The following is an 18375-nucleotide window of genomic DNA, read 5'->3' on the forward strand; positions in this document are numbered from 1 at the left end:
GTTGGGCCGCGGCGGCGGGGCCGTCTCAGGCAGCTGTCCCGCCCCCTCCTGTCCGGCCGCCGCCGCCGCCGCCGCCGCCGCCTGGGGCTTGGTTGAGGTGGACTGCGAGTCCCGGCGGAGTGTGGCGCCGCCGCCGCTGCGCGAAGGGGCAAGCGGGCAGGTGAGTGCCGGCGGCGGCCCCTCCGCGCGCGCGCGCGCGCGCGGCCCGCCGGGCAGACTCGTGTCGCACCTCCCCCCCGCCCCGCCCGGAGTGCTGCGAGGCTGCCCCCAATCCCGGCCGGCGCCCCTCGGCCGTGGTCCGGCCCGCGCCCCGCCGGCCGCTCTGGGCCCAGGGTGCAGGGATCGGTGTGCGCCCTGGGGCCCGGCGGGCAGGGCTGGGTGCCGGGAGCCAGGCGAGGTCGGAGGGCGCCGCACGGCCTCTGCCCTCCGGCCCTCCTGGGGCGGGGGCGCGCTCACCGCTGCCCAGCGTCCCTTCCCGGCGGCCGAAGCTCCGTTCCCCGCTCTGCCCGCTCAGAGGTGGCAGCAGGTGCAGGGAGCGCCCGGCCCCTCGGCACCCACCGGGTGGGGCCGGGGTCGATCCCTCTCGCTCTCGTCGGCTCGGCTCTGCGTGGGGCCGGCTCGCGCACCCGTTTCCTTCCTCCCTCCCTCCCTCCCTCCCGTCGTCACTCTGCTGCTTAGGCGAGGACGGTGTGGCTTTCATGTTCCTCTCTCCAAACCTCAGGTGCCCTCGGGGGTGCTCGGGGACTAGCCCCTGCTTCTCTCCCTCACTTTCCAGTTATAAAAACAGTCGTTGAAAATAGGTCATGTTTCTTCCCACGCGCCCTGGCCATCTTCCCCACGCTCCGTGCCCTACTAGGGAGAAGAATTCAGTGCTTCGGAGTTTGTCATTCCAGCATCAAACTCTTCCTCCTCGTGGCTCCAGCCTGGCGATGCAACTGTGTAGCCTCTATCCCCAGTTTCTACTCGGGGTGGGGGTGGGGGTGGGCGGGGGAGGAGCCGATTAGCGTTGGGCGCCACTTGCTGCGGGGGAGGGGGGGCTTACCCCTGCCGTGTGTTGACTGGTGTAGGATCACTTGGGATCCTAAATGAAGGAGGTGATGTTTTGCATTTCCAAACGAAGGAGGTGATGTTTCGAAAGAAAAAATCCTTTTTAAAGTATGTTGACAGGTGAATTTTGCTTTTAAGAGCCTCCGAAGAGTTAACCCTTTAGTGACGGATCTGCACAGAGCTTGGTTGTGGTGTGGTTACAACAGCTGTATGCGTTCGGCAGAACTGGACACTGAAAAGTTTGAATTTTACCATGCGTCGATGATAACCTCTTCCTCCCCGATTTTCTTCTCCAAAATGACCCCACTGCTATTTCAAAACTGAAGGAACCAGAAATAATTTTGGAAAGGTTTTTCTTACCATTTTAAGTGAATGAATTTAACTTAAGAATGTAGCAAAATAAAAGCAGCTTTCCTCTGTACCCTTAAAATTTGGCAAGACTTATTTGAACCACGATATATTGTGTCCATACAGTCTACTATGTATGCAGTCTCATCTTAGCAAATTAGTTGCTGGGGCTGCTGTGATTGATAGTTTGGAAAAGCTCCAGCATTTAAAGGAGTTTTTCTCCGGCCTAGGAAAGTAATTTGAAAAGACGAGTTCTCAGAGAGCCGCAGAACAGCTTGTTATTGGGCCCCAACGGCCTGGGTTTTCCTTCTGCTACCCCCCTTCCTGTCTGCCCTCTTTTATATATATTCAAAATTGTAACTTAATGTCTGAAATGAAACTCTAGTCTGAACGAGTAACATGGTTGCTGCTTCTCATCTCTTCTCCAATGATCCCTGGAATAGGAATGGTGTTGGACTCGCAGATTAAAACATTTATGTCTACGTGTGCTGTAGAAATGAAAGTTTCTGTTTAGTTCTGTCGATAGGAGTGCAGTAAGATTGTCAGGAAGAAAGTAACACTTGCTGAACACTTTGGCCACGTTTTCAGTGACGACTAAACCTTTGCTTTAGAAGCCAGCCACTGGAAACTGAGAGAGCTGTGAAGGTTGTACTGAAATAGTTTTCCATTCTAAAGTTCAACCCCTGGAAAACTGTTTTGTTCTGAGAGCTCTGATAACTGGTCACAACCGTTTCCTTAAAACTTGCCGCTCTCCTGATCCAGAAGAGAATGGCAAAGGAGACGACAGCTGGAGGAGAGTATCTACAGTATGCTGGAGTCTGCTCGCAGTAAATATTTAGCAGATAATCACTGAATTCAATGGAAACCAGGTACCTACTTTGTGGCGTGTGGAATTTTAGTAAAAATATGAGTGAAAACCTTACCTCCTGGCTCAGGGTTTCTCTTTCTTTTTACTAGATGTCAGTTTAGTTTGAAGCTTTCCAAATCTCTCAAAATGTTTGAATTACATAGTCTCCTTTTTTCTTATCACTAATCTGCAGTAGCTTTTAGAAATGTAACTAATAATACTGTATCTTTTTTGGTGTAGTTTGATGAATATCTATCACTGGGAGGTTTTTTTTTATCTTTAGAAACTGGTTTGTCTTCTCTGGCTTCTGTGAGGAGTAGGGAGGAAGAGTTTCCAAGTGTGTTTTCTCTTCGTGTACGTCAGTCCTCGGAGTGGAACCTAGATTTTGTTCCCACACAAAGGAAATGGAGTCATTTATTACTATGGCATTAAACATTTTTAACAGAATACTGAAGAGTGAATATATCTTTATTCTTATGGTACTTTGGAAGTTGCTTGTGGCCAGTTAATTTGTTTTCTCAATGAACAAGAATTATATTTGGGCCCATTAATTTATCAGAAAGAATATTTTGATTTGCTCTGCATCCTTTTTTTCTTGCTACAGTTGAAGAAGTGATTATCTTGGGTATCAGTTCATTCTGAGTCATATTTAAGCACTAAAGGTTGTCAGATTAAGGATTCCTTGCTTTAAAATTTTTCTGGTTTTCACTTTTGTTGCATATACAAGTGTACCTTACTTGGCAAAATTGACTTCTGTACGTTGGATTTCCTTATGTCATCTCATTTTCCTACTCATAAAATTGGAGATTGTTAAATATTTTGATCTGCAAATATAATTTACATCATATTCTCAAAGTAAAAATAAATTTCTAACAAAATATTAATACACATTTTATATTTATTTTATTACAAAGGAGTTGAGACTTGTTTTTTTTTTTTAAGTCATTTTAATAGTCTTATGGGAAAAAAATTGATTAACAGAATCCTTTTTGTTGTTAAGTTCATTCAGTAACTCAAGCCAGAGATTAGCTGTGTAGACTCCATTTCCATTTGGGAGTTTCTTCTAGGTGTAGAAGTAAACAGATTGTAAAACCAGAGGTACAAACACAGCTATTGACAGTTTTCACCTGAAGTATATTTGAATGGAAGAAAAATGATTCCAAATGATTATAAAATTCAAATACCAAAGTTAAGACTTTGAAAATTTTTTTCTTATTCAGGTCCTTTCCAAGTAGAAGTTAATTAATAATCAAGATAAGTCCAAACACTCTTGACTGGCAGTGGAAGACAAGTCCAGCTCTGAAGTTAAGATTTTGAAAGGGAGCTGAGTGATACTGATTACCAAGCCAGAGTAAAATTTTAACCTCTTACATGCGTAGGCTGAATAATAGGGGTACAGAGGGATGGGGGGCCAGAGGGACAGGGCAGGAAAAAGTGCTTTCACTATTTTTTAGAAGGACTAAAAAATTGTCTAGAGAATTAGATAAGCAGGTGTCTACATAGAGCTCTTAATAAGTATGCAGTGTTTTAGCCTTATTACCTATCTACCATCCTGAATTTCACTTTCCACTTTGTTTACGATACAGTTCATTAGAACATAACAAGGTCTAAAAATTCTATGACCAAGTGGTTTAAAGGTTTCAATCTCAGAAAATAGGCCTGACTCTTCAGTATCAATAGTTTTCTGTTAAGCACAGTTAAGAGAAAGTAAGGGTTAGTGTTGAAAAATACTCATGAAAGTTGCCTTTATCATAAAATTTGGAAGTTTTGTTCATGTCCCAAATTTAAGCTGAGGCCACTCCTTTGTTTTTGGACAAGGCCAGCGTAATGACTCTATAGTTTTAAAAGGCCAGAGGGGTAAAAGCTTTACATGGTATGTTTTACAACTGCAAAGGAATACTGTTATTTTGAATTTCAGAGATAATGAACCTTCAGAGCCTCTCTAAGGGGGTTGGTTTTGCACTGAATCCATGAAATACTGTTGGGCATCAGTGACATTTGACATCGAGCTGTGCTGATGAGACTCTGCTACCAACTGTCTGTCATGCTGCATAAATTTATTAACCTCACTAAACTTCGGCTTTTTCATCTGTAAAGTGGGCATAATATCTTTCTTTGTCTAGTGTGTAAAATGCTTACCTCAGTTCCTGATATAGGAAATGCCTGGTGATGCAGTTATGATGAAGACGGTCATGTTGGGGCCCTGCCCCAGGGCACACACAGGTTCAACAGCCCAGAAACAAACAACGTGACAGCATGAATAATTGCATTTAGGTTCCAAAACTCAGTTGTTTAATGTAGCACATGTATCTGGCTGAAGGTCAGTTTACGTAACAAAGGGTGTAGTTGGTTACCACCTTATCCTCAAGACTTTGGGACCACGTCTCACTTATCGCTGCATTTCATATTAGATACTCAAGAAATGTGCACTGAATGCAAGCATGAATTCACTCATTCACTTGGCTGGTAGAAGAGTAAGGCAGTGTTAGCTATACTGATCTTCCTCGAGTTATGATGGGGTTACATCCTGACAGCATGTTGAAAATATCATTGTCGAAAATGCATTTAACATACCTAATGTACCAAACATCACAGCTTAGCCTAGCCGACCTTAAAAGCGCTCAGAACACTTAATTTGCCTACAGTTGCGCAAAATCATCTAACACAAAGCCTGTTTTATAATAAAGTGTTGAATATCTCATGTTATTTTTTGAACACTGTACTGAAAGTGAAAAACAGAATGGCTGTCTGTTCAGAAGGGTTGTAAGTGTGTTCGTTGTTTACCCTCATGCTCCGTGTAACCTGCGGGGAGCTGAGGCTTGTCGCCACTGGCCAGCGTCACCAGAGGGTATCGCACTGCATATCACTAGCCTGGGAAAAGATAAAAATTCAGGGTTTCTACTGAATGTGTATGCGCTTGCACCATCTGTATTTAAGTTGAAATATCCTAACGTGAACCACGGTAAGTTGGGGACTCATCTCCTTGGGTTGAATTTGGCAGTGGAGAGCAAAGCACTTTGATAACCATACCTGCAACATAACATTAGATATCTTTATTTTAAAGATGTTCAGGCTTGAGGATTAACACAGATAGCCCCAGAGGTCTCTTCCAAACCTGACGTTCCACAATTCTAGAATCTAGAATCCTTATGGGAGGAATGTGGGTGGTTTGAAAGTAATTTCTTGACAGATTATAGCTAGCTGTTCCTTCACCCTTAACATTTTTCTTTTAGAAAGCTATAATAGGAAATGGTTATTCATGATACTGAATGATTCTTTGCTTTATGAAGAGTTTTTTTTGCAACTTCCTTTAAATAGGAGCCTCATTTTAAGTGTATTTACAACTTAATTCAATAGCAGTTTAAAACTAAGACTATTACGTATTGAAAAGTCAATCAAAGATGGTTTAAGCATCTCTAAAATTATCATGTGTATTAGTGGAAATATATCAAAAACATTGTAGAAAGCAAGTTTAAATCTCAAGTTTGTGTATATCTATATCTATCTACATATCTATCTATATATGTATATATGACAGCTCAGATTTTCTGTATAAAGATTGAAATTGTAATTACATGCAGCTTATAGGTCTACATTCATCTTGGTATGTATGTAGCTACTGAGTTGAAATTAATTCCACCATCTTGCCTGTCTGCTTGCCCTGACTTCTTGGTACTTTTGAGCTGTGACACATCAGCGTCTCCTTTGATAGAGATTGGAATGATGGGTGCTAGTTAGCCACTTGAACCTGGATAAGTTAGTAAGGCTTGACCCTGTTACTAGATCCTGCTACTGTGCAAAGAGAGGTGTTTCCAGTATTTCAGTTAACATGGTACCAACGCAAGGACCATGTATGCTTCATCAGTTGTGTAGGAGAGAGAACTTAGTTAAATGCTTTTCAATTTGGGAGTGCTTTCATTTTCCTAGGCCATCATCCTGTAGTTTGTGTATTTAATTCAGAATGTAGTAATCTGATCCTAATGGTCTGCGAAGTATTTTAGTGAGATTCTTTTCTTCCTCCAAAAGATTAGGCAGGCTTCACACTCCCTTCAAGTCCATTTACAGCTGGGAGCCTGAGGTGGGAGGAAGCTCTAGGACCATTCTCTCCCTTAGTCAAACCAGCTGTAAGGTTGGGAAGATGCAGCATACATTGAAAAACAGATGCTGGGTTTGAGCTAAGGTTTTCTGGGTAAATTACCAAATAAGTATAATCAAAAATGTTTATTCTAGTTGTATTTAGTTGAAAGCAACTCAAGAATATCGCAAATATACATTCTTTCCGTTTAGAATTTTTGGGGGAAAGAAAAAAAAACCCACACAGCTGAATTCCATCTCGGTCTGTTCGGTAGGTGTGAAGTATACTTTGTAAAAATGGGTTAAGTGTCCCCCTCACCACGCCCACCACCCCATCAACCAAATTCCTTAAATGCACTGTGTTCTTATTTCTCCTCACCTAGGCAGATTATGTGTGAAAGAATCACTTCACTGGTCAGAAGTGGTTGTTGATTACAGATGACACTTGCATATTAGTCAGCAATTTAAATAATAATTGAATATGCTATCTATTTTACTGTTTTCTAAAGTTTGTTGTATCTCTTAGGTGGAGAGATTGTTGATGGACTTGCTAAAAAGTTTATGGTGTTACAAAGAGCCAGATTTTGAGGATTTTGTAGATTTTTAAAATATCTTGGTGAAGCAATGTAGATATGTGTGGAACTCTTAGCTTTGCTGTTTCTTTTTATAGATGCCCCTTCCTTTGAAGGACTGTCACTATAATTGTTTACTGTAGAATCCTTTTGCCTGTCAATCCTATTGCTTTTCTACGTATTATTTTCTTTTGTCTTAAGTATTGTTTAAGTCCTTTTTTTACTGTATATTTGTTTCCCCCAGATAATTCATTAAGAATTTGGAAATTATACCTGCTTTCGATCTAAACTTTGGGGGAAAAAAATCTTTCATTTAGCATTGTACCTTTGGCTAAAATTTGGAATTTAACTTTGTGTGTGCATACACATATCTAATTTAGCACATCTTTGTATTTTTCTAATATACATATTTGAAATAAATATTTAAGATAAATATTTGGTCTTTGTAGGAAGTTGATGAATTAAACTAATAGGTAGTGTTTTTCCACTGAGAGCACTAAGAATGTTCAGGAAACCTATTCGGCTCTTTCATTTGTTGAAACTTGGAATCTAGCCCCGGATTCAGCTGAACTCACAATGAAAATTATTCGTTGTATGTAACAAGTTTTTGAATCATAAGTGAACAGGGTAGGTAGTTATTTTAAATCCATGAAGTTGGGGAAATCTTTGTTAGCTAAAAAAGGCAGAAGGAGGTTGAGTTTAGGAAACCACTCAGCCTGGATTCTAACACTTTCTCAGACTGAATCTTAACATCTAGTCCTTCTTCTTTACCTGTACTTTATTCCTTACCCCTCTCTGTTTGGTTACTTTGCCCGCACATTTTAGGAGTTATCCAGGCTGAGTCCTGGGTCCTCACCTCCTCATCCTTGAGGCCCGCAGGGCTGGCTGTCCCTCATCTGGCTGTGGTCGTCTTCTGCAGCGGCTGGTGTGGTCCTGGCACGTGGATGCAGGAGACCTTGTTTAGTTGCGAATGTGCTGGACGTAACACAGGGTTTCAGGTTGAAGCCGTAGGTCTGCTGCTTGTTGGCTGTGGGCTCTTGGCCAAGTCATAGCCATGCCTGAGCCCCCTGCCATGCCAGTGGTCACCACTGGCCTCTGCAGGCTGTGGCGGAAACGTGTCTGGCCAGCGCAGAGAGCCGTACAGATGCTCGTGCCCCCAGTCACAAGTGCCCCCGGAGCTTGAAGTCGTGCTTGAGTCGCACTCTTCCATTTCTATTGGAAACGGACTTATTCCTGCTTGGTTGTTTTCTAAGAGACCAAAAACAATTTAAAAATTTAGTTTGTGTTTATTGGAGAGATTCTTTTATGAAATTTAATATCTTAAAGCTTTTCTAACAACAAACTACGGTTTCCCAAAGGAAACTATTTTTTAAATGTGAATTTTATATGTATAAATTTATGTTTTGACTTTTAAGAGTCATCCTAGTTCTTAGAAGTAGTAGTTAAGTATTAAGTAAATGTCTCATTTTGGCTACTGTTCTGTCACTGGTGGGAGAATATATCAAAATGGTTCCTTGCTGTATAATCTTACTATCGTGATGGGAAATAAATCTTTACCCGTAGGTAACACTAGTAAATTCAAATAAGATTTTCCTTCATTCAACAAATATTTGGCCCTCAACTGTGTCCGTGGCACCATACTAGACCCTACAGATAATTTAGAAATGGAAGCTTTGGGTTTTTTCTGCCACAAGACAGAAACGCACACCAGTGGGTGAGGTAGGCACGTAAATGATGTCACCTACAGCGCGTGAGGCCGTGGAAGCTCCAGGGCTGAGCTCTGCAGGGTGTGGAGTGGGGAGGGGGCCGTCGGTGAGCTGGGGTTTGAGTCAAGACTCAGACACCTTCACCAAGGGCTGAAGGCACGTAGGCCGCAGAGAAGAGGGAGCGTGGGATCAGGGGATGGCATGGGGCCGAGGGCTGAGGGAGCTGGCAAAGGGTGGCAGGAGGGCCTGATGCTTTGTGGGGTGAAAAGAAGTAAATGCGGGGCTACCGCCTTTGAGGTACTTTTAGGTAGGGTGTCACACAAGTACAAGAAGAATTGGTGCCAAACCATGTTGAATCCAGAGGCAAATGAATCTTATAGACATTGATGGCTGTAAAGTTCAGAAGAACGGCTGCTGGGCCATAGAACTGGGTACAGAGAACCCCTGTCCTCCAGAAGTGTTAGTTCTTCAAGTACACACTTAAGGCTTGAGGACATGCCTCTGATTCAGTGCGCTGGGGGCTGAGTAATTAGGAGCTCTGGGACAGAGTGGGTCCAGGTGACTGGAGGCTTTCCTGGGTGAGGTCACTGTCAACCCGGTTTCTGGTTAGAACAGATTAAGAGCTGGTCTGGACGTAGGATCCTGTACCCCAGGGAGGTACATCCCCTGGGGACAAGGACAGCCATCTCCCTACCCCTCAATTGAGAAGCGAGTTAATGCCTACTGGAAGATTCTTACTGTCTAACCTGGGCAAGCTGCTTTCTCTCTTTAGGGCTTATATCCCTGTGGGAGGGAAACAGTCCAAAGAGAATTCCAAAAGACTGATCTCAAGGTAAGCCAGCCTTTAGCATCTGTTAATCACCTTGAACTTGACCCGTTCTTACTGATTTGCATGGAAGTGAGGGCAGCATGGAGGAGCCCAGAATTTCCTCAAGGCCATGGGGGACTTTCTGACTGAGTATGTGAAAAATTTTGCAAGGAGGAGACAGGGGTAGCAGAGGGTAGCTTTATTTCAGAAAAAGGGGAGAACAAGAGCAAATCCTAGAGCTGTGTTGTGTAAGGGGTGATGGGAAGAATAAAGCCGGGCAAGGAACATGGGGTGAAGCAGTAAAGGGCCCTGAGGACTGTGCTGGGGAGGTTGGGTGTCACCTTAGAGCCGTGGAAAGACCTCGTGTTGAGCAAAAGAAGCCTGCATGTTGTATAATTTCATGTGTATGAGGTTCAAGAACAGCTGCTCTCCCAGGTGCTAATTTCCTGATGTGTTTTGAAGTTTCACCTGTATGGTATATCTGTACCTGTTACTCAGTGGGGGCAGATTTAAGTGGCAAGGGTGGGCTTGGGCAGGGAGAACGCGGGACACTTACAGTCTAAGCAAGAGGTGAATTCAAGACGAGCAGGTGGCCTGAGATCCTCAGGGGTGTTCCCGCTTGGCCGGATGTTGTTGGTGTCGGGTCTGGAAGACCTGTCCGCCCTCCTGCTCCCTGCAGAGCCCTGTGCTTTTGCTCTCCGTGTCACAGAAGCAGTGCGGCAGTGGCCGAGCACAGGCTTTAGAGGCAGGCAGACCTGAGTTCTAACTGCACCTCTAACCTTGGACAGAGATGGAGGGCTTCACCTTTTTTGAGACTGTCATCTAAAAGATGAGGCTAATACCTACTGATTAGAGTGTCCGGGAAGATCAAATGAAGAGATGATCTTAGCGCAGTGCTTGGCAGAGGTTAAGGACTGCACACAGGGTCACTACTGCTGCTGTTTTAATTAACGATTGTTACCTCAGGACAGGTATCTAGATGCCAGAGAGTGATGGGAGTTGGAGGGATTCCTGAGGGAAGACTTGGGGTGGGGAGGGGAAAGGGGCTGCAGGCAGAGTGAAGAAGCCTGTTTCGTAGCCCTCGGGTCCTCGCGCTGGGGGGACTGACGGGCGGGGGGGTGCGGCTGCCTTGGGTTCACTGTGCCCCAGGCTGCTAAGAGGTGGGAAGGGTCTTGGAGTTCCTATCGGAGTGATGTTTTTGAGTTGTTTGGCGCCTAACACACAGAAGGTCACGCTGGCAGGGAGAGGCCGGCAAGCCCATCTCTGACGGCGGGCTTCACAGTTCTTCCTGCCAAGCTATATTTGGAAGTGTGATTAAAGCCCTACTTTCCAGGCTTACTGGTAGTCTTAGTTGTTTTCAGGTCAAGTTCAGTGGTCCTCCGCAGAGATGCCGTTGGAAGGTGTGGAGAGGGCCCGGTGCAGAGAAGAGCGGCAGGTGCTCTGTCCAGGGCTCTCAGCCGTGAGCGAGTAAACACGGGAGCTTCCTTCTCGTTTAGTCCTTGAGTTTAAGGAAAGGTGCTTAAACCACTCCTCCGCCTGCTCCCCCCACCCCACACTTTTTTTTTTTTCCCCTTCTTCTTTTGATCTCAAAATAACTAATTCTCTTTGCTGCCGAAGTGTTAGGTATTGTTACCTGTTCGCTTTTGTTCCAGGGTGCCTGGCACTATATGTTCCACTCTTGTGTTTTAGAAGGCTTTTTAGATACGTAAGTTACAGAGTACACTTCATGCATCAGACGCGTCAGAGAAGCTACATAAGATAGCCCTTTAATAGAATGCTATTTTCTGTTGTTTTAGCATGGCCTGTATTTGCGTGGAGTCATTGCCGTGGAATCAGTGATCAGCTAGACTGTGGGAGAATATGCATTTTCAACCTTTTGTCCCATTACAGCTCTCCACACTGCAATAGTCATTTCTCTTTGTAAAAAACAAGTAGGTCAGGGTTTGCCTTTTGGTTCTCCCTTGAGATTAATTGTAGCTTGTTGGCGAGGGCTCCGTGGAGCGTCATCGTGGTGTGTGGTATTCATTAGTGTGTGGATGGCTCCAGTCGCTTCTCTGGGGGGATCTCTCTCCATCTTCCTGGGTTGTCATCCTCAAGCGCTTCTGTCTTAGGAGGAATGCTCAGATCAAAGTCCTCGGGCAACAGTTGCAGCCCGCCTGCAGCTGGGGGTCCTCTTTCCCACCGCTCCCCACAGAGACCTCTCCAGCTGGGGTGCTGTGCCCCCTGCCCTGCCATGTGCTTCCCTCATTCCTGCCCTGCCTTTGAGTTGCCCACCCTTTCTTCATACATCCCAGTCCCTTTCTTTCTTCAAGACACATCTCCTGACCCACTGCTATAAACTGTTTTCAGACAGATGTTATAACATCTCTGCCCAGTGTCCATCGGTGCATCCCCTGTCCCACTGTCTCGTCTGCTTGTGGCATATCCTGGCCATTTCTTCTTTGTTAGACCATTGAGGGCTCCAGCGTGGTTGAAGTGCCAGACTGGGAGGTAGTGGAGACCTCTTTCGAGGGTAGGGTCTGCCATCGACTTCCTGTGAAACCCTGGGCAAGGTACTTCGGATTTTCCTTGAAACGAGATTAAGGAATTGAATTAGCTCTCTGAAGTTTCTTTGATCTCTAAAATATCTTCAGCATTTGTCTAGAGAGTCTAATCTGTTGCTTATGATATAGTTACTCTTTTTTTTTTTAATTTATTTATTCATTTATTTAATTTTTTGGCTGCATTGGGTCTTCGCTGCTGCACGTGGGTTTTCTCTAGTTGCTGAGAGCGGGGGCTATTCTTTGTTGTGGTGCGCAGGCCTCTCATTGCAGTGGCTTCTCTTGTTGCAGAGCACAGGCTCTAGGAATGCGGGCTTCAGTAGTTGCAGCACGTGGGCTCAGTAGTTGCGGCTCACGGTCTTAGCTGCTCCACAGCATGTGGGATCTTCCTGGACCAGGGCTTGAACCCCTGTCCCCTGCGTTGGCAGGCGGATTCTTAACCACTGCGCCACCAGGGAAGTCCGACATAGTTACTCTTTATGGGAAATTATTCTTTTAAAGCAGAGGGAGGAGAGAATATATAGGTTTTTGTGGCCATGTGATAGTTTGTGATACATGAATGTAGATGTAACTTTTATCTCTGTAGTATCACAGAATACTAGGATATACAATGAAGTCTACGTAATTTGAAAAAAATTCTGGAGTAAAACTTGCTTCTACTATAGTTTTTGTAGGTGAAAAGGAACGAACTTTTCTTCCAGAGACTACAAAGCAGATTTTTTTTTTTCACATTTGAGTGCCTCCAAATACTAGTATTTGTTACACGTTGCTTTTTCTGGAAGGAAACTTCAGGATATGGCACCTGTGAGGTAAGATCTTAATGTCTCAAGGCTGAGCCACTGCTGTGCCACGTTTCATTACTCAGTTTTGTTCTTTGGAAATGTAATGCTTTTCTCTTTGTTTTTTCTTTTTCTTCTCCGTAGTCAGAAAATGGGTAAGAAGAGTCGAGTAAAAACGCAGAAATCAGGCACTGGTGCTACAGCAAGCGTGTCCCCGAAGGAAACCTTGAACCTAACTAGTGAGCTGTTGCAGAGTAAGTCTCGGCTCGGCCTTCCCGCCTCTGTGTGGGACACGTGTGTCTCTCTCCTCACACCCCTGCACCGCGTGGGGGTCCCTGGTCTGGGGAGCAGGAGGTGAAACAGGCTTGTGTTCAGATCCCAGCTTGTTTAGCCATGGGGCCTGGCACGTTACAGATCTTCCCCAACCTGCAGCTTCCCCGCCTGTAAAAATGGAGGTACAGTACCAACAGGTACCAACAGGTAACTTTTACCTAACAGGTACGGTACCAACTGTAACTATGGTTAAGGAGGCTTGGACGACAGAACGCATGAATGTAGAGCTGCTCTAGCATAACCACTGCCCGCCTGCACCGGTGGGCCAGGCCAAACGCCACTGCTTTTTAACAGTGTGGCCTCGGACCAGTTCCTTAACCCCGCTGAGTCGCAGTGTTTGCGTCAGTAAATAGAGTGTCTCGAGCCCCACGTGAGCTATGGCACGTGAAGGTTGAAGGTCATTGGGCCGTGAAGCCAGAGGTGAGCGCGGCGTGCCGCTCAGAGAGCAAACCGTAGGAACTGGGTTCCCTCCCCTTTGCTTTCAGTGATTCGTAATAGTTTTCCAGTTTCACACGTGGAGGTTATCCGTTCTTGGTTCTAGGAAATTAAATATCTGTTAAGTGCCGATACTTGCTTTAGCAAGTTAGTGTAAACTGGTAACTTCTTTTTTTAAATTGTGAATTTAAGTTAGTGCTCTGTATGTTTCAGATTTAGCCGTGGTCACTCGATTAACTCACTACGTTTGTCTCATTTTCTTGGCCCCTTATGTTTAGATTATGTGACAGGCTAACCCCCAAATAAAAACGTAGCTTTCTGTCCCTGACAGAGGCAGGCAGCAGCCGAGTCAGGGTCAGGTCCCCCGCCCCGAGGGCTCCCATCCTCCCCTGTGGGGTGCCCCCCGGAAGGTCAGGGGGGGCTCCCACAGAGCACGGCTGTGCCCGCTCCTCCCCCCCGTCTCTCCTGCTAGACTACAGGCGGCCTCAGGACAGGCTCCTGTATTCTGGGGCCTCAGTCAGTGTTTGCTGATGGAAGAGTGAAGTAAGACTGGTTAACCTAAGTTATGAGTCAATGCGTAACTAGTTATTGTTAATTATTATTAATTTTTTAATTAATTTTTATTGGAGTAGAGTTGCTTTACAATGTTGTGTTAGCTTCTACTGTACAGCAAAATGAATCAGCTATACGTATACATATATCCCCTCTTTTTGGATTTCCTTCCCATTTAGGTCACCACAGAGCACTGCGTAGACTTCCCTGTGCTCTACAGTAGGTTCTCATTAGTGGTTTATTTTATACATAGTATCACTGGTGGATATGTGTCAATCCCCATCTCCCAGTTCCTACCCCCCCAACCCCTGTTGATTATTTACCACATCTAGTCTTCTCTTTGGGGAACAAAGGGGGCCAGGAGGTTTATCAGGAATGTGGGTTGGGGTCTCTCTCTTTAAACTGATACTACTGTTTTAAAAGGTAAGGGCCGCTGACAGGCCGGGTGCCCGGGGTGCAGCCTTCCACTGCCATGGCTCCGGTCTTGGCAGTAGGTCTTTCGGTTTTGGCCCGACAGAATCTTAGCTTCTTTTTTAGCGGCAACTGTGCCATCTCTTGTTGTAACTCCCCCAGAGTGCTTATTATAGAGCCTTACACATGGATGTGAAATGTTTGTTGACTAATTGTCCTTATGTCCAATTTAACTGGTTCCCTTAGGGAGCCATTGTTAGGGAGTTTAACTAGAAAAAAATGTTGACTCTTAATATGCCTTCTTTTCACCATCCACAAGAGTTTTCAGGGAAATGTTTTGCATTTTAGCTTAGCTTTTTAGATTTTCCTGTTACGAGTATTCTGAGGAAAATTGATCAGAGCAGCAAGAATGAGGTAGATGCAAGTTAGGTGCTCACACCTGTGTCCTGTGGTCACAGTGTAATATGCGGCCTGGGTGGTTTCAGAGGGTTTACGTGCTTTAAAAAGTATACCTGGTTTATGGGCTTCCCTGGTGGCACAGTGGTGAAGAATCCGCCTGCCGATGCAGGGGACACGGATTCGAGACCTGGTCCGGGAAGATCCCACATGCCGCGGAGCAACTAAGCCCGTGAGCCACAACTACTGAGCCTGCGTGCTGCAACTACTGAAGCCTGTGTGCCTAGAGCCCGTGTTCCGCAACAAGAGAAGCCACCGCAATGAGAAGCCTGCGCACCGCAACGAAGAGTAGCCCCCGCTCGCCGTGACTAGAGAAAGCCCGCACGCAGCAACGAAGACCCAACACAGCCAAAAAATAAATATAAATTAATTAATTAATTAATTTTAAAAAAAGTATACCTGGTTTATACTTCTCACCTCTGTCATCACGGCTATAGTATCTTTGTCCTTTAAAAATAAACCAACAGCAACAACAAAACCCACATCCTCTTTCTTCTGAAGATTAACAGGTGAAGCTGAAAGAAATGTTTGCGTGCCATGGTTTTTGTGTTACAGAATGCAGTAGTCCTGCCCCTGGCCCAGGAAAAGAATGGGAAGAGTATGTGCAGATCCGGTCTCTAGTTGAGAAAATACGAAAAAAACAGAAAGGTAAATTTCCTCAAATGATCATCACATTTTAACAATATCCTGTGGAAACCTGGCATAAGCAGAGAGGCTTTGAGAACGAAGGACCTGGCATCAACCCTCAGGCCTCCGTGCCTGTCTGGATGGTGGTTGTAGAAGGGCTCCTAGATATTAGGAGGGAAACTGCGTTGGGAAACCATCAGGATTTTCCCCATTTCTGAGGTGCCGTTGCTGCTTTGGAAGGGGTAAAAATGTTGAGCTTCAGCGGGGCCAGTTTTTCTATCTGGGGACTAAGATGGTATAACTTTCATTTATTTTTATTTTATGAAATACATATTTAAATTTGTTTTTGCATCCTGTGTTTCCTTTAGGGTTTGAGGTCAGTACATGGTGTTGTGTGGTCAACACACAAATATATACGGATTGGTTAATGTCTTGTCAAGATGTACGATGAACTCAAATATGTCTTGATTTAATAAGAGATGTAGTTACATTTCTCAAGCTGTGTTTTTCCAGGGTGTATTCAGTAGGCATCTTAATGATTCTCAGTCAGGCTGGCAGTGGGGCCAAGTGTCAATTCAGAAAAGCGTATTCAATATACCTATTGTTTTTGTGCTGTAAAGCACAAAAAGTAGATTTGTATGCAGGCCACACGGAAGGTAGAAGGAGAAAACATAATAAGGAGCCTGCGTTTAGAAGGATGAGAGAACTTCTTTGACTCCCCTTTTATTTATTGCCATGAAAGTTAGTGGGAAGACGGTTTGTTTTGTATTTGCCGTCTTAGGGAGTCTTAGGGAGTAGTTTTACCGCTCTCCCATGCACATCTGCAAACATGCAGTCTTTAGGTTAGATAGTCTCAAACCCTCAATGGGGACGGGTTCTTTTATAATGTGTTAATTTGCATTAAATGGTAAACTGTGCTAATCCTGGCTCACCAAATTGGTTGCTGAAAAGTTTTTTTATATCCTGAGTTTCTCTGCTGAGTAGAGACCGTTTACTATAACTGGCACTGAAGTTAGAGCATTCACTAGTTCTCAATAAGGGAAGAGTAAATTCTGTTTTAGAGTGTCCCTAACAAAATCAGTTTTCTCCATTTAGCAGGTACCTTTGCAGACCTAGCCTGGCACGGCCCCAGGCCAGGCAGTCCCGCTTCACAGATCCAGTTAACCATGAATTGTATCTTGGGGACATGGCCACAGGCCCTGGGCTGGGTTCTGTGCCCAGCACCTCATGTGGTCGAAGTTCCTGTTCCTCTCTCTTTATTCCTCAAAAAAATAATGATTTTTCCTATGCATGGATTTTCATCCTTTTTGATATTTCAAACGTGCTGAAAAGTGCCGAAAATAACACCTAAGCAGCTACTATCTCAATTGGATACATGCCAGAGTCTTGTCGGTTCAAGTTCTTCTTTCCTTCCTTCTCACCTACTGGTCCGATCTCTTCCCCTCCCTCCGTGCTTTGATTGGTTCTTATATTTGTTTTTAAGAAATTAGGTGTTTCAGGCACAGCTGAAGCCCCACACTTCCATCCCACTCCCTCCCCTCCCCTCCCCCTCGGGGGGGGTTGTCTTTACAGTGAACGTGTTTCTGCTTCACGTATAACCCCATACAAATAGATGGTAGTAATTGGTATTTTAACAATTTACGTAAATGGTATCATACTACTGGACTTTCAGAAAAACAGTGTTAAGTTTTGTGTTTCACTTACATGATACATATAGGTCCTGCTCATTTAAGTTGCTGGACGAAATTCAGAGCTCTCCAGTTTTGTGCTCTTAGAATCAGGATCTAGGGCTCCTCCTTACACACATCTCCTTGTGCATGTATGTGAGCTACTGATTTTTGTTTTCGTGGGAGTTTTGTTAAAGAAAGTGTGCACATGAGAGATGGCAGGTTGCTCTAGAAACCTGCAGCGGTCATGAAGGCTTTCGCCATCCGTTATTTCACCTAATAGCACCTGACCGCCAATATTCACATCACCTGGGACCAGCAGCTACTGCTCTGTAACCAGCAGGGCGTTCAGGATTTTAACTCACCTTTCCTGTCACTAGTTAAGGTATGTACTGTGACATCTGGTGGTCAGTTTTGATTTTTTTTTTCAAGAGTGGAGTCTTACTACTATTTCTAGGTAGTTAGTTCCAGTGGTCTGTTTTTTATTTTCTGAGAGCAGCATGACTGATATATGTTCTAAAAGTAGCTCTTGTTTTCTAAAACATGGATTGATATAGGTCTGTCTGTTACTTTTGATGGAAAAAGAGAAGATTACTTTCCTGATCTAATGAAATGGGCCTCTGAAAATGGAGCCTCTGTTGAGGGTTTTGAAATGGTGAACTTCAAAGAAGAGGGCTTCGGTCTGAGAGCAACAAGAGATATCAAGGTGAGTTTGTAGGTGAGCTGCTGGTCCGGGAGCGGCTCTAAGAGCGTCTGGGTGGTGTGGCGTGGAGGGCCCAGGACCTGGAGACAGGCGTCTCGGGCTTGTCCTGAGCACACCGTGGGCGTGTCGGCAGCGTGCAGCCCTCGCTCCCGCTCCCTGACCCGCAGTCTCCCAGCTGGCCTCGTGGTCCTGAGGAGCCGCAGCCCAGGGCTCTAGACAGCCCCTCCCAGGTCGTCCTCCTTGGAACTGTGCTATTAACCAGTGAGTGGGGCAAGTCGGGTTACATCTCTGAACCTCTGTTAGGAGACCAGAGAACATGCCTCGCGGGCTTTTGAGATTTGAGTGAAGAGGAGGATGTGGGCTTGGGTGGTTGGGAGGGAGAGCACACAGGGCCCTGTGATGGATTGGATGTGGGGTGGGGGGGTGTGGAGAATGGGCAGTGTCAAGGATGCGGACCGGTTTCCCGGAGT

General features: G+C 45.1%; 1 protein-coding gene across 6 annotated transcripts in view; it reads left to right on the plus strand.

The window, feature by feature from the left end:
- The first annotated feature begins 1 nt into the window (after position 1).
- The window catches only part of SETD3 (SET domain containing 3, actin N3(tau)-histidine methyltransferase), a 71292-nt gene continuing 52918 nt past the window's right edge, over positions 2-18375 (plus strand). For 3 of the 6 annotated variants that reach the window (XM_082387724.1, XM_082387723.1, XM_082387725.1), the window contains exons 1-5: positions 24-160; positions 12608-12751; positions 12866-12975; positions 15464-15556; positions 17760-17908. In XM_082387724.1, coding sequence (XP_082243850.1) covers positions 12738-12751; positions 12866-12975; positions 15464-15556; positions 17760-17908 — 366 coding nt within the window. In that variant the 5' untranslated portion in view covers positions 24-160; positions 12608-12737. Of the gene's footprint in view, positions 161-856; positions 940-2157; positions 2265-12607; positions 12752-12865; positions 12976-15463; positions 15557-17759; positions 17909-18375 lie in introns of those variants that run through there. The other 3 variants (XM_082387720.1, XM_082387721.1, XM_082387722.1) reach the window with 3 other exon arrangements.

Source organism: Balaenoptera borealis (assembly GCF_965194805.1).
Source record: "Balaenoptera borealis genome assembly, chromosome: 3".
Lineage (NCBI taxonomy): Eukaryota > Metazoa > Chordata > Mammalia > Artiodactyla > Balaenopteridae > Balaenoptera > Balaenoptera borealis.